Source organism: Magallana gigas, chromosome 4, assembly GCF_963853765.1.
Source record: "Magallana gigas chromosome 4, xbMagGiga1.1, whole genome shotgun sequence".
In the NCBI taxonomy this organism is placed as follows: domain Eukaryota; kingdom Metazoa; phylum Mollusca; class Bivalvia; order Ostreida; family Ostreidae; genus Magallana; species Magallana gigas.
The window spans coordinates 13318648-13335453 of NC_088856.1; the positions used below are offsets into that span (position 1 = coordinate 13318648).

Here is a 16806-nt window from a genome sequence, read left to right on the forward strand (position 1 = left end):
AAAATTTCTGAAAGAATTTACTACAGATTTGCTACCTAACTTGCTCCAAACGATTTCCTGAGCACCCTAACCGAAATCGGAAAGTGAAGTATGTTAAATTCACATCAAGATCTAGAGTCAACATTTTCACCCATTTACAAACCACACCATTTTACTTTTTGGAGATTGTGAGACTTTTTAAAAGATATCATGGGGTAAACTACAGTAAAATGACTATCAACAGCACCTTCCCATCAGGAAAGATATTTTAAATATAGGTGTTTCTTTGTGACTTAATTTCAAAATTGGCTCTTTTTTGTTTGTTTAACATTTGTAAACTAAGGACAATAAAGAAAACTGAGGTCAAAATCTCAACGAACAGAAGTCTTTATTCAAAGCCAGAAGCGTAAATAATGTTCTCATATATACATGTACATTGTAAAATGTGCATGAATATGATTTGACCGATTTTTAGTGGGTTTTTTTTTTTCACTTTTATTATAGAAGTTTGTATCAAAATAAATGAATGATAATGTAACGATGAGCATTGATAATGTTTTACAATGTTTGATGCAGATGATAATGAATGAACTAAATGATGTGTGAAATTAATTAAAATAGGATTAAAATCTGCAAAAATTGTCTTCAAAATAGCACACATGGTTCTCCATACTCTGCCTTTTAAAAGTCTTCAGAACTATTGTTTCATAGCAAATAGCCCAGTTATTGTAACTGTTTTACATAATAAATGTTTAACCTCATATCCTATACAGAAAAATTACAATTTAGACAAGATTTAACAAATAATTCACTGCTTAGCCCAGCATAGGAAATTAATGTAACCATTTTTCTAATGTATTAAATGTTTCACCAACCAAAAGCAATGTATCTTACATCAAAAAAAGAATTTGTGAAAAGAGCATTAATTACAATTACACTTTTAGAAATGCCAATAAATGAAAATGGAGCAAAGATAAATAAAGACCAAGACAATTTGCTTTTGGCTCATTTACAAGTAGATCATTTCACACCAATGTAAAGGTTTGTAACCTTAAAATAGTCTTCAAATATACTTTTTAAAAGTACACAGTATCACCTCATTTTCCAAGTTGCATGCACCTTGGAAAATATTTTTAAAAAATCTTGTTCAATTTGCATTAAGTGTAATGCAAATCACACTTCAGTCTCTCAGACTCATACAAATGCAAAACATACTCTTTAAATAAAACGTGCATAACACAAACTTAACATATACTTATCACATTCACATATCATCTTATTTTTATCACATGCAATAAATGGTTGGCACATAAAAGAAAATGGAATTCATGGTAAGTTATTGTCATAATTTTCCTACATATCTCCTTCATTCTTAACCCATACACAGAAAGTGACATCACATAACTGGTACCCAGCCTTCGTTCTCCTCTGTTTGGTGCAGTCCAGGCATGACCGATGCTCTTGTTAGGCCAAAGAATTTCAGAGGGGTCAGGTCTTTGCGTGTGGCAGTGAACTTCCACCCAATATGGAAGGCACACCTTCTACACTGGGCAATTGTCCAAGCATAACTAGAAGATAATTAAATTTTTCTAAATCATAATTCAATGTTTGTTTTTCAAATGAATGCATATCAAGTTGTAAAGATTATGCTAAATCATTTTCGTTTTTTGAAGTTCATATTCAATTCATATGAAATATGATCTTAAGATTTCCACTACAGTATAATGATATAACAAGCACCTGTTTAATAACTGTACTAAAATTAATTATGATCAGAGAGCATTACCCAGGAAACCAGCTGTGTTCTTTGGTGGCTCTGCCAATGAGGTTTAGGTTCTGGGCCTTGTACACGGTCATTGTCTCGTGGACGTGACCGTGGGGGTTAACGTAGGCCCCCAGGGGTCCCTCCACGGACAGGCTGAACACGTCGTTCTTGTTGGCAATGTTTGTGTTGCATTCCTTACAGCACAAAGAAGAACACTTGAAAAAACACAACATATAACATTAAAGATTGGAAAAGCAGACCGTGTGGATTATAAAACATGCTGGTCCATATGGTGATGACATGACATTTGCAGATATGCATACCTAGTGCTATGTTAGGTTGCATATGTGGACCTACAAGTTTCTACTTCATAGATTTTATTTAAATTTGCTCTTTCTCTTTGCAATAGACATCAGATTATTTACACATTTTCCCCATCAAAGCAGGCAAATCTTCGTCAAATTACACTGTTAAGCAGATGGCTTAGAATATAGGTATCAATACAATATTTCAATGAATACAACACAGACACCATGACTTTCTTCAATATAATTATTGTGGCTGTCTTGTTTACATGAGACACATTGTGCATACTGCTGAGTATAGGGATATATCCTCCCCCCATTTCATTTTTGCCCCTGTTGCTCTCATTGTCAGCGGGCTAATTTACCACTGGGCAAATTCATAACTATGAAGAAAACATAGGTAATCACTGTGTTTACAAGAGAACATCAATCACATACCAGTGCCTGGGTGAATTCGATTGTTGCACCTTCCGTGCAGAAGGGGGAAAATCACAGGGCGAGAATAAATCTGTATACAATAATACAATACTTTATAGAGGGTCTGTACCTTCTGTACAATACTGAGTGAACATCTAAGTCTCTGCACTGCACTGTCTATTCCCATCAGATTAAGGCGCAGGTCATCGTCCAATGGCAGATTTTGTATCACCCAGTACGACAGCTCCACGGGGTGACTTGGCAACCTCTCAGGTACGTAGGATGAATTCCATCGGTACAATTCTTTCTTCACATTTTGTACTACCATTTCCTGTTCCATATAGAGATTAAAGGACATTATAATGGTCTCAAATACATAATAACTAATCCATTGATTAAATGAAACAAAACAGTTTCTCCAAAATTTTAATCAAAGAAAAATGATAACCTACTCTGACTTGATTTATCAACAGAACTCGAAAAAATAATCATAGATGCCAAAAATTACAATTGTATCAATTATTGCCTTGGGATTCATCAAACACATACAGGGTCATACATCTTGTACACCCACGGAGGCCACCATGTCAAATAAGCCGCAGAAAAACGGTTAATCTGCAAAATCAATAAAAACCAACATTAGTCACCTACATTCAACAGAAAAGTAACAAAAGCACATTTTAATATCCCTTATTAATTTTAATTGATTTCAACAATCTGTCCATTTGAAATTCAAAGATAATGTTAAGAATTTATAAATAATTCACTTAAAACTAGTCAAGCTCGAAACAATAAGCAAGCCTGAGGCCAAATAAAGGTTCCATCACAAGGCCAAATATTAATATGAAACCATTACCATCTTCAGACAAGTTTCCATGACAAACATTATTAGGTCAGTATTAATAATACTAATGTTTGAAGTACTCTGACCCAAATTCTTCAAAGTGGGTGGGTAGGTAGCTCTTTTTTTGCACATTGATAACATGATAATCAAACTATATCTTTGTTTTCTATACTGAGAAAGCTAAATAAATTCAATATTTATTGATTAAAAAAACATAATCTAAATGTATTCTAAATAAGACATTGACAATCAATTAGAAATTATTGGGTAATGGGAATTTTGATGGGTTGGTCAGAGTACAACAAACAAATAATTTTTTAATTTTGGCCTTACCTGTGGAGAAGTGGACATGGTTACACTGGTCAGTATGTTGCCCTGTCTGTCTACAGCTGTCTTGTTGGCAGTGCCCCGCTCGGGTGGGTCGCAACAGAACTTGCAGTGGGAGCCCGGCCTCACGTCACTCAATATGTCGCCCAAAATTGCTTCCTTTAGGATCTTAACTGAACACATCAAAATCCTGAAATATGGAAAACATAGGGACTAGGAATTGGTTTATGATGGAATCAATTTACCAGGGTCCATTTTGCTTAAATTGAATTAACTTAGTTCATATTTAATATGATTGTCTTATTATAATATGAGTTGATATCATTGTGCATGAACCCCAGAAACATTTAAGATAATAACAATTTACAAGAATTATTTGGTGCCATTCATTTTACCCTGTTGCTGTCCTTCTGGATTCTATGACCTTGAAACGCTGACGACCTTTGGCCTTGACTCTGATGGAGGCCAGTCCTGTTCTCTCGTCCGTTTCATCTTTGACAGAGAATATTTCAGCAGTGGTTCCAATAGTTGCAATGATGTGGCCACCGTCCTCCTCAGAATACCTACAAAATCAACTTTATTTGTTAGAATCATTTTTTCAGACATTTCATTTCTGAATTTATTTACAATTTACAAAAGACTTATTTTCAGAAGCATCATCAAAGCCATCAAAGTGATAGTAACAATTTTTTTTGTGCAAAAAAGTTGGTAAAAAGTAATATGTATTTATTTTTTGTTCAATTGCATCATTTGTAGTTTTCACTCATTTGTAACATCAATGCGGATTTAGGTGCTAAAGCAAAGTTTTCTTGCAAAACATGTCTTCCAGAAAGACTTCTAACAGTGAAGGTCTCTTAATTCCCTTTGACAAAGAGAAGTTTTACTATGGCCTTGAGAAAGTCCAGTCTGGCCAAAAAAATGTTTCAGTGTTGCTTGTACACAGTAAAACTGGCTGATCAGATGGAGAAGCCTAATCACTTACCTATAAGCAACAATTCCAAATGTGTTGTCCTTGTCCATAACCCCTTTCAGCATGGCCACTGTGTGCTGGTGAAACAGGTGTAGGGGAATGGTCTGACCGGGTACCAGCACCATTCCAGGCAGCTGTATGACTGGGAGGGAAATGGTGGCCCCCTCCTCGTGGAAAGTGCGGCCTCTAACATCCTCCAAATCATCACCTAGATACTGCCAGAGCAAGGATAGATTTCACCAATGTCAGAACCACTACACAACAGTTTTGGCAACTTTTGCTTGAAATTCACACCAAAGAATTTAAAAAAGATAACGATAAAGGATTTCTAGAGACCGATTTTTTGTTTATCTTGAATCATTAACAAATGTTTTGGCTACTGATCCTATAGATATAGACCTATTAATCACAACTTTTTAAATAAGCTGTGAATGATCTTGCAGTTTACCATGGGCATGAAATGTTGTAAAAAGAACATTGACACATTATCATCTTTCACTCGGAAAAATTCACAGGAACGAAAACAGATTCCTTATGGAGATTTATAATGTTTACATCTTTCCTCCATTCGGAATACACTCGGAATACATCGCGCAATATTTCAATGTTATCATCCGGGCTTGCTGCAATGCAAAATCTCCGTAGACATCACATTTTTTAGCATTGTATTGAAACCTGATAAGCTAACAGGGGCATTTTGACCGAGAAATCTTGGAAATTTTTCATACTTTTGAATGAACATCGTTTGAATCCTGAGGTATTTATAAATATCAAACAATTAAGCCAAACGTGAATCCAAAATATCTTGGGACAGAGTATAACATACACTATGAATAATAGTACAGTCAAACTTCGTTATCTAGAACTAGATGGGACTGTTTAAAAACTTTGAGATATCCGAGTATTTGAGAGTAGAATACTTAAAAAATAAGTAGTTGGGACTTGCAAATCACTTCGACATATCCATTGTATTCAAGATATCAGTGTTCGAGATATCAAAGTTCAACTGTATATTTCAAAATTAAAGCAGACTCACGGAATGTGAGAGGGGAAGAGACTGGTCGAATGTGATGGAATCTTGTCGAATTATCTGGCATTCATCAACTTCTGCAGACGCTGCGTTCTCTGGGGATTCACTTTCCTCACTACCACTGGATGAATCTATCAACAAATTAATGGACATAGAAAATTTGAAATTAATCATTCAGGAATCTTCCCTTCACATGAAAAAGTTGATAAACAAGCTTTATGGCTCAGCTTGATATTTTGACTTATGCCTTCACTTGAAGCTGGTACAGTCTGCCATAATTGATGTTGAATATTTTAGCTGTATAAATTGTGTAGAAGCAAGTGAGACATTCTACTTTTATAATATTTACCTGCAACGTGCAACCAAAGTTGGCGATTTTCAGACAAAAATGATGAAGTGTCCTTAGCAGGTCCAGTAAAATCACTAGATTAAGCTATGAAGCTTAAATTAGCTTTATTGGCCTTGCTACCTAAGTTAATTTATTTAACTACTCAATCAAACTTTTGTCTCAAGAGGACATTTGTACTAAAAGTCTAAATGCAGTCTAAGTTATAAAAAGTTTTGGAGCTATGTTTAACCGTTTATGTGTTACTTAACAGCTACTTCTTGAATAGAATAGCAAAGAAGAACAGTTCTGGTTAACATGACGATTGATTTGTAAAAAGTTAAAAACTCTGCATAATGTGAAGTAATCACACTTATCAATGCCTCATTGCACACAAGGTGTCATAAAGTTGAAATACTCAAACAATGGAAATCCATGTTTTCCTTAAAACTACTCAAAAGCAGCGATGTTTTAACTATTTTTGCTCTGGCTTGCTTTTATAAAACTACACAGTACAAATATAGGAACCTGATATTTCCTTGCGACTTTTTGTCGGAAAATTGCATAAACATGATAAAGGTACCTACTTAAATAAACTTATAGGTACTTCAGGTAGATAATAAAGATATGCAAGTAAATCAAGCTATGTAGCTAATTCTATTGAATGTTTTGGACCTGCTACGATTCGATGAAGGCATCAGTACAAATATTGAGCCAAGATTAAGCAGGTTGGGACCAATCACCCAAATGGGATATAACAACCTGTTTGGGATACTAATAGTCTCAACTCAAACTCAGGGTTTGGCAAAAAGCAGGAAATGCTCACTATACTCTGTCCCGAGTTTTTGCTTCCACCACTTTTTGCTTGATATTTCAATAATAGTAAATACCTTTGTGCTCAAACTATGTTCATCCACTAATATGAAAAATTTCCAGATTATCTGTTTTGAAACGCCCCCTCTACCGCTTCAGGTTTCAATACACATCCCAAAATTGTAAGTCTACGGAGATTTTGCATTGCATCAGCCATTAATAAGCCCGGATGATAACGTAAAAAAATTGCGCGAGGTATCCAGAGTACTTTCGAATGGAGAAAAGATGTAAACATTTCCCACTATAAATCCCCGTAAGAAAATTGTTTTCGTTCCTGTGAAATTTTATGTAATCGTTCAACAGGTTGGGACCAATCTCCCAAATGGGATATACCTGGTAATAGCCCGTTTAGGATAGAATAGCCCATATGGGATATAAATTAAAAGTGCAAAAAAAATTAAAAATTTTGATTTTGAAATTTTTGATATAAATCCGCATTAGAATAGATGAAATACAACAATTTTTGGTAAACAACTTCTTCTGTAGCTGTACTATTATGGAGATTGATCCCTCAGTATATCCAATACTTCTTGGGGATCAATCTTACAAACTATAGACATATAGAAAAACTTCTTAACCAAAAGTTGTTGCATTTGATTCACATTAATGCAGATTTATATCAAAAATTTTAAAATAAAAAAAATTATTTTTTGCACTTTAAATTTACATCCCATTTTGGCTATTATATCCCAAATGGGCTATTGGTCCCAACCTGTTCAATGAAGATATCTTGGATATATTCCCTTTCATCAATTTCAATTGTATTTCTTTCACATGTATGCGTATTTTTATTAAAAATCATCAAAAATTGATGAAAGCAATAACTTGGGACAGACTATAATAAACAAGGGCACCACTAAGCGGAGCATCCCCTCGCGACATGACTTGTTATAGGGGGAATGCATTATTTAAGAAAATACATGTTAATTTGTCAGATCAAAATAAATAGGACAAAAGTTATTTTTCAAAACAACTTTGAATTCATAATATATATCTTATCCCAATCCCCAAGTTTTGTGGTGTATAAATTGGGGGAAGGGCTACATTTTCGTGGATGCACAGTTTTCCTCTTCCTAGCAGAAAGTCAACACATAAGCTTTTAAGTTTAAGAATTTTGATTCCTTTAGTCATCATTTATGTATTAGAAAAGCATACGTAAACGATCCGTATACATTATGAAACATATCTGAAAATCTAGCGATCTGTAGTCTGCTCTGATGGACAATTCTAGTTGCTTGTCGTATGTAAACCCTCAGTAGTAGATATGCAGCTATCATAAATATGAAACAATTTCCGCGTGATAAATGTGAGATCTCTGTCAAAGTCTCTTCTGAATTTTGGACTAGTTCTATTGTAAGTAATACAGGAAAATTTGTCCAAAAGTCGACTGCTTGTTTCGATGTAAATCGGATGACTTTAATCGATTGCCCGCTTCAACTTTCCATAATGGGCAATCTTCTAACCCTCCAATACTACAAAACGTTTGTATTTTAACTTTACTAGATTTAAATCCCCAAAAATGTCAAGTTGTTGATTTGAACTGCATACGGTAATGATTTACTTCAAGTCGTACATTAAATTACCGGAAATGTCTATTGTCGAGTTGTACATAAAATTCCTCTTTTAGCTTCGTCTTTTTCATGATAATTCAAGAAATATTGAATCAATTGACTTGGAAATCAATAGGGTTTGTCCTTTTACCATGCCAAAGAAGTGTACAAAGTTAAATGAATATTCATGAGAGGGTTTTCTTGGAATTTTGCTAAAGAGCTAACTATGGTCTGTCAGTATGGACACACTTATACACACACACGCACAGCAGCGATGCTATATCCCCCTCGCAACAAGTTGCGCGAGGGGATAAAAAACACCGTGAAGCTGATTGAGGAAAAAATTTTATCATCAGAATTAATTCTTATCTTTTTTTATGGATTCCTGATAGTATTAGTGATTTAAAAATTAGGAACTAAAAGAACACTTGCTTGACAAAAGTTAAACCTAAAAGCTCTTGCATTCAATGGAAAAGTTTTCGAAAATACCAAAAATACATTTAAAGCCTCGCACTGTAATACGATATCCGACTTATGGAGATGATTGTAATACGATATATGCGCAGTCGATTCGAGCAAATTCAGATTGACATCACCACGACACATTCTGAGATACATTTACATAACAGATGATGCTTCTTATACCTTCCTCATCGTCGTCTTCTTGCACTACCCCTATGCCTAAAAGTGGCAAGAGGTCATCATCCATTTCGCGGTTCTTTCTCCCTTCTCAATGGGAATTTGAATCTCTCGGAACTGCAGGGTTTTATGAAGAGCCTTGAAAGTTTACGAATGTGAGCTGTCACGTGACTCGGATCAGCGAATCACCAGCCATGTCGTGTCTTTCGCAAAAATTGCATTTCCGGTTCTAAATATATCATTATTTATCAAATCATCTGTCATAATACAGACGAGAGTTTGAACAAGACAGGAAGGTAAGGATTGTGTGAGAACTAATGACTTTATGTTTTGTGTTACAATTGTAAGAATAATTTCTGAATGTGATTTCTTCTTTTTCAAACCTACGTGTTTGGTTTTTAGAAAACCGAAAATTGTGTATCGCAATGCAAATTACTGATGACGAAATTATTTAGCTAAATAGTAATTAATTGGTCGTCGCGATAATTATCAATTGCCTTAGTGTTATTTGTCTTCGAATTAGTGTAAAGAGTGTTTCTTTCCCGGAAAAATAATCTTATCAATAATTTCTGACATGCATGCAACTTTTAACCGGTTTTTAAAACATTTGACAAAGATATAGCTGCCAATGATGCAAAGTCCATGGACACCAACAGCTGTTGCCAAAAAATAATACTGTCTTATTTCCATTATACTGATGAATGATAATTGCCTCAAACAGGGCTATGTTGTTGATATTAGGTGTGATCTTTCTCACTTTTTTAAGAGTACAGATTATAGTCTTATAAATACAAATATCAGGGAATAAACACTTCAGGATACTAAATGTGGTTATCATTAAACTCTTAATCATGAGGTACTGTTGTTATAATGTATTAAAATCATTTTTTTTTTTACTTGTAGTAAAAATAGGATATTGTTTGACTGGTAAACTGCAATGAAGTGTGAGAATCTTGTCTTACTGACTGCTCTTTGTGGCATTTGGACTGTGAACTTGTCCTCAGCCAAAAAGGATTTGTATGAAATATTGGGTGTAAAGAAAACTGCTACTGACAAGCAAATTAAGCGAGCCTTCAGGAAATTAGCTGTTAAATATCATCCTGATAAAAACAAGGAAAAGGATGCAGAGGCCAAATTTTTAGAAATTGCTAAAGGTAGGTGTAATATATATACATGTATACAGTAAAACTCGTTTGGTATGAACACGGATATAACAAATTATTGGATATAGCGAAGGTTTTTTGGAGTCCCTGGTAAAATTTTACGGTTATAACGAACTCAGATATAACGAATTTACGGATGTAGCGAACTGATTTTATGTCCTGTAGAGGTATTACAAATAATAGCGAAATTTACAAAAAAAATTTCAGTTAAAAAGTTTGCACCTCCATTTTACATAATTATTGGAATGAATTTTTTTTCATAAATATTTTCAATTCACAATCCAATTATTAAAGATATCAAAGTGATGTATTTTTATTTTAAGCCTTAATTTACAAAAATTATAGTCTGGTGAAAGGAAACATGTATTTAGTAAATTTGCTATAGTTATTCTTAGAATTCGTTATACAGATATAACAAATTACGTATACTGTGGTTTCATTAATTTTCATGGGTATCAACTTTCGTGGATTTTCTGAAAACCACATTTTCAAGGATATGTAATTTTGTGGCCAATGATCCTATCAATTCAAAATGTTAGTTGAAATATAACTTCAATGAACATTTAATTTCGTGGATCAAGGTAACAACGAAATCCACGAAAATTTGTATTCAACCAATATTGATGAAACCACAGTATAACGAAGTAAATTCCTTAGTCCCTCGGACTTCGCTAAAACCGAGTTTTACTGTACAACTCTATGGCCTCAGCTGTGTAAAGTCATTATCATGCACTTAGCATTAGTATTTTTATTTTCAAATTTCAGTGATCCCAGCTGTGTGTTATAATATTCAATTTCACCATTGTATAATTCTGATGAGGCCTAAGAAAAAAATGTTTGTTTCCGCTTTCCCGACTGACCCTAGCTTTTACCCCCCGACTCAAAACTTTTTTAAAGGATTTTTGATGGAAAATCGTTTATTTTCGTTTTTATCCAATTTGGAAAAAAAATTACTCAAAATTTTGGTCACAAAAACGCTTGAAGCAGTTACTCTTCTCAAATCAGTGTAACTCAAACGTTCTGTTTCAAAATGGCTGTATGTTTCCATGTGTTGTAGATTTTAATAATGCTCTCATCGTTGGCAGAGAAAGTATCTGATATATATTAATATCATTTTTTTGTTTTCTTAAGACCAGCTTAATAGTCAGGAATGATATTAAAAGTATTTCTCATTTTATACCATTCAGCAGTGTCAGTATCTAACCGGCATGTATGGATACTGCAATATTAAAGGGGGAAAAAAATATTTGAAAAAAAAAAAAAAAAAAAAACGACCGTCCGACCTTACTTTTTTTCAGCATGAAAGCGGAAACAAACTATTTTTTTTGTTAGGCCTGAAGTGTATACATTGGTATAGCTACATGTATGTGTGTGTGTATATATATATTATGCTGAATAGTTACTTTGTGCATTTGAAATTGAATTTATATCATTAAAATAAAATATTAAAAGAAAAGCACTTAAAATCATCCTCTCCTTGTAGCATATGAAACCTTAAGTGACCCAGAGAAGAGGAAGCGATACGATCAGTTTGGGGATGAGTCAGATAAGCCCCAGGGTGGAGGAGGTGGCCATGGACAGCCATTCACATTCAACATGAATGACTTTTTCCAGGGATTTGATGAGGCGTTCAATGCACATCAGCACGGACACCACCAGCATCAAGAGGGATTCACGTTCCACTTCGGCGGCAACGGAAATGGAAACAAGGGCAACACCAGATTTTTCAACTTCGACGATTTGTTCGAAGATGATGATGATGACGATGGTGACTTCTTTTCCTTTGGAGGCAGTCCTTTTGGTAGTCATGATATGAATTTCTTTGGAGATGACGGAGAGGATATGTTCGGACATGCAGGTCATCATCATCGTCATCATTATGATAGGGCCCATAACCACAACCACAATGCCCAACACACCCACCACCGAAACCTACATAACAATATGCATAACAATATGCGTCACATGCATCAGAACATGCATGGCAACTTTGGTAACATGCATATGCATTCCTCTGGCTTTCACAGTACAGGTAACTGCTTCTCCTTCCTCTCCTCAGTTTTCTTTGCAATACTTGCACTGTACTTTTCTTGCAATTTTTAATTAAAAAACAGCTAAGGACTATATGCGGTTTTATGCATTTTTTGCCCCCAAAATCAAAGTTTTAGAAAGAGCTTTAAAAATTAGGTGAAAGATATGTAAAACCATATTGGAAATAAAGGTGTAAAAGGTTATCACCACTGTGACATCATAATGTAGAAATGACGTCATGAAGATTGCATTATTTTGATAAATTGATGTTTTGTAGCAAAATATGGGTGTTTTCCGATGGTTTTTCGACTCGGAAACATCGAGCGCAGGCTTGCTCAAGTACAATTTTTTAGTATAACGTGTATATCTATCGGACGAAAAATATATGTTAAAATCGCACTTGAGCAGACCTGCGCTCTATACTTCCGAATGCAAAATATAGAGCAAAAATGAGAATATTTTCATTTGTTTGCAAATTTGCGGGAATTAGGTCATTTAGGTGACGTCATAGATAAACAGCAAATGAGCAATGATGACTAAAATCAAGATTAAAGTTATAGACATCCTCTATACAATGATTTGTGAAGATTTTATTTTTATACAATACTATTTAAAAATTGGTTAAAATCGGGGGCAGATATTTGACCAAACCGCACATAGTCCTTTGTAGAAACTTTTATTTTGCATAGATAAACCAGCTTTCCTTTTTGTTTTAGAAAAATTCTGAAATATTTTATTGTTTTTCTCTCACTTAGCTCAGTTCCTGCTTTCAGTCTTCTTGTTCTGCTAAAATGTTTAAATAAAAACAAAAAACACATATCAATTTTCATAACTCCCTCCCCTTTCATCCCTCTCCTAATCCCAGTCAAATGACCACCCAGACTTCTTTGTATTAAGAATATAAGAGGTATTTGTTAATACAAATACTGGTACAAAAAGTATTTGTAAGTGTGTAATTTACAAAAAAAAAATTCTCAAATATTTTGTGTTATTGTTTAAAGTTTCAATTAATTATAAATTACGTATGTATACCAGGTACCCGGTACTTGTGTTCAATCACTAGATTTTGATAATAATTTTTAATTTCTTTCTCCAGGAGGAAGAACTTGCCGCACTGTGACTCAGCGTGTGGGTAACATGGTGACCACCCACACGGAGTGTTCCTAGTGAGACCTGGGACAAGTCTTGCTTTATTTTACTGTGATATTATGTGACCCTCTGGTGCTTGGATCATCCTTGTTTTCAGCAGGTGGTTGTCATTCATGAACATTATTTACCCCACTGTTGACCCCTCTGCCCTTTCAATGTACAGTGTGAAGTAACAGGGGTGGATCCTTCGGTGGTGACTGTGGTGTTTCTTCAGACACAAGAACTTACATTGCATATATAAAGTGACGTTACAAAAAGAAAGTGCTGTAAGAAAGAAAAACTTCCCTATTATTAACCTGTAACATTACGATTGTTGATATTATGATAATTTCTTGTCTGTAGGTTATAGAGATAACTGAAATAATGTTAAAGTCATTGTATTTGTGATTTGCATATTTTGTATGCATGTAATATTTGTTCAAGAAGGAAAATGTCTGTGGATTGATTATGAGAGGACCCACAATATTTTCATTATTTGCTCAGAGAGATTTTTCCTTAAAACCATTCTAGTAAATCCCAGTTGTGTTCATCATGTTGAATGTTTAAAGGTTAGATATTGGTTATGTACAAATGTGTCAATCATACAAGCTTGGCTTTTGTTTGATTTTCGGTTTAGTAAAGCTAGATACATGAATGAATGTTTGGGTAATTTCACATAATACATGAGTCAATAAACCTATCAAGAATGTGTGTACATAAAAATATATAAATGATAAAAATATTATTATGTTGATTTGTTAAAGTGTGTGATTTTAAGTTATTTAGTGTGACAACAGAATGTAATTCTTTATTGTTGTATGTTTATTTTTGTGCTTAATGCTTTAAGTTTATGCCAAACTTTGATTTGTTCATCCTTTACAAAGCAAACCTTGGCTAAATTTAGTTATGAACATGCATCATTCAAATATGGTACAATGTGTTTCATTGAGGATTACAAGTTGTTAATGGATGTCATAGAAAAGTAGTCTTGTATTGAACATTACTGTTTGTCAAAATTAGAGATTTATTTTCATTGTGTTCGTTAATTGTTTGTATCATTTGATTCTCAAGGTTCCAGTGTGTCTGCATTCTAGATCTTTTAGGTAGAGAAAAAATAGCATTATTTGATAGTTGCCCTACTGTCCAAAAAAGATTTGCTTTGTAAAATGTACATTAATGAGTCACAAGTTTTGTTATACCAGTATGGAAAATCACATTTTGTTACAGCTTAACTTTTGAATATAGAAGTAAAAATCTTTCTCTTCTCTATCAGAATAGATTTTATCAGGGAGACTCTCTCTCTCTCTCTCTCTCTCTCTCTCTCTCTCTCTCTCTCTCTCTCTCTCTCTCTCTCTCTCTCTCTCTCAGAAACATTATAAAAAGAATCAGATTGTTTAACATTTTTTGTGACTCTTTGATGTAGATGAACAGTTGTTATGCATTGTTATTACAATTATATTGTTGAATGAGATACCCATTTGTCTTTCAATTATGGGAAATAAAGTTTATGCTCACAGCAATAAGTGTACAGTGTTATGACTTTTCTTTATTATTACTGCTTCAAAGAAAATGAGAGTAGAAAAGAATTAATCAAATAACCCAAAGTACATGTAGGTATTGCCTTGGGTTAATGGTGCCTAGAACAGGATAGTTTAATGATCTAAAGCTGATCAAATGTGTCTGAAATTTGTTTTTCTCTTGTAGTTGCTACGATAAATTGTGTCTTTGGAATACTTTATCTTTGTAATTAAAATTCTTAATCTTTGTAATTAAATATTTTAAATCTGGTAAAAGTCTGACTTGGATATATAAGTGCTGTCAATTAGAAGATGAACCAGGAAAAAAACTACAAACATTTCAACATTTGATGGAAGTTTAAGACATTAAAGAACGAGTGATTTAGTTAGAGGTTCCTAAACAGTAAATGGGTACAAATACATTACCGGTAAGACTTGTATCTATTTTGAAAAAAAGTCCTGGAAGAATAGGATTTTATTGCTAAAACGTAAAGTTCTATAATTACAAACACCAGGATCTCTATTATTTTCTAGTGTTCTGTTAAAGGGCATTTAGTTCTCATACCGTTACAACGAAGTGAAACAGTAGGGGCTAAGTAGGGGCTACAATAAAGTGAAATAGTAGGAGCTACAACGAAGTGAAAAAGTAGGGGCTACAATAAAGTGAAATAGTAAGGGCTACAACGAAGTGAAACAGTTGGGGCTACAACGAAGTGAAATAGTAGGGGCTATATATTTAGTATGACGTAAGCTCCTGCCTAGTGACTGAAGTGTTTCCTACCATTGCGTCGCTTAGCACTTGTAAAGTTTAATTGTAAGGCCAGACGAATGAACATATTAAGGTGATACAAGAATTCCTTACGTACTTACCATCTCTATCTATCAGATTCACGCAACCGAGAGACACTCGGGCATTGATCTGAGGTTCTGTGATCAGCAGACCGTGACTGCCCAACATTAAAATACCACAAAATTTGAACATTGTTACGGTAACCGTCCTTGAAATATACGTTTAGTTTGAACACCTAAGCAGTCTGGTTAAAATCAAACCTTCACTAGCTCTTATTTGATTGTAACGTGAAGATCCCTTAATCTGACTTCTAAGTGCATTTTTATCTTTAATGAAGGATTGAATCAGTATCACCAACAAATGTTTTGGCATCGCTTTAATTTTATGCAATTTTTATATTCAGCACATTTTCCTTAGGAAAAAAAAAAGACATGGAAAAGTACCTGGTTATCTCTCTTGAAAGTCAGAATATGTATTTGAAGTTTCGGTGGAAATTCAAAATGCGTACGTTATCAAAGATATGGTAAGTCCTTATGGGATGATCAAATTTTTATGCATGTCTAATAAATAGAAAAAAAAACATTAAATCCATAAAAAATTGCTTTAAGGTGGTATGAGACACCTTTATGTTGTGACGTACAATTTATCGAAATAAAAAATCAAATAAAGTGCAATTTATCAATAATTCCTTTCCAAAACTTGTTATCTAACATCGTGGTGCAGTGGGATAGAGGGTTCACTACAAATCCGAATCCATGCACTATAAAGGGATTTTAAAATTTGTACACAATTTCCCAAAAATGTTTAAAACGTAAATTTTGGTTTAAAAGTTGTAAAATTTTGAAAATTCCATACGGGTAAAGGTTTGATATTGTGGGTTTTGTTTAAAAGACGTTCGCATGTCTCACAACTATGAAATCTAAACTATTGTTGAAATCCAAACAATTTTCAAAGACCATTTTTAAGCAATCGTTGATATAAATAAAGCAACTATATCAAACTTTAAACGAACACAATCTTATCGCAAGGAAAGTTAGTATTTCTGAAGAATTATATTGTACCCCACGCTGTGTGAACGTGCGTGGTACATATCAAAGTACCGAAAGCCGGGCTCTTTTGATATGCATATGCATATTGTGTAGTAAAGACTGGA

General features: G+C 34.0%; 2 protein-coding genes across 4 annotated transcripts; one reads left to right on the top strand and one right to left on the bottom strand.

Moving 5' to 3' along the window:
- Positions 1–423: 423 nt before the first annotated feature.
- On the bottom strand, positions 424–9189 carry LOC105339455 (protein cereblon). 2 transcript variants are annotated; one of them, XM_011445013.4, is made up of 9 exons: positions 9031–9189; positions 5644–5768; positions 4620–4822; positions 4033–4200; positions 3644–3827; positions 3016–3081; positions 2597–2797; positions 1766–1959; positions 424–1547 (listed from the first exon to the last, which is right to left on the bottom strand). In XM_011445013.4, the coding sequence occupies exons 1-9, from the start codon at positions 9092–9094 to the stop codon at positions 1376–1378; spliced, it is 1377 nt and encodes a 458-aa protein (XP_011443315.3). In that variant the 5' UTR covers positions 9095–9189; the 3' UTR covers positions 424–1375. The 2 variants fall into 2 exon arrangements, with proteins under 2 accessions (XP_011443315.3, XP_065937435.1); XM_066081363.1 differs by lacking the exon at positions 3016–3081.
- Positions 9171–14706, top strand: LOC105339454 (dnaJ homolog subfamily B member 9). 2 transcript variants are annotated; one of them, XM_011445011.4, is made up of 4 exons: positions 9171–9320; positions 9928–10178; positions 11671–12219; positions 13315–14706. In XM_011445011.4, exons 2-4 carry the CDS (start codon positions 9962–9964, stop codon positions 13383–13385), a joined length of 837 nt encoding a protein of 278 aa, XP_011443313.3. In that variant the 5' UTR covers positions 9171–9320; positions 9928–9961; the 3' UTR covers positions 13386–14706. The 2 variants fall into 2 exon arrangements, with proteins under 2 accessions (XP_011443313.3, XP_011443314.2); XM_011445012.4 differs by having other exon boundaries at positions 11671–12045.
- The last annotated feature ends 2100 nt before the right edge of the window (positions 14707–16806 follow it).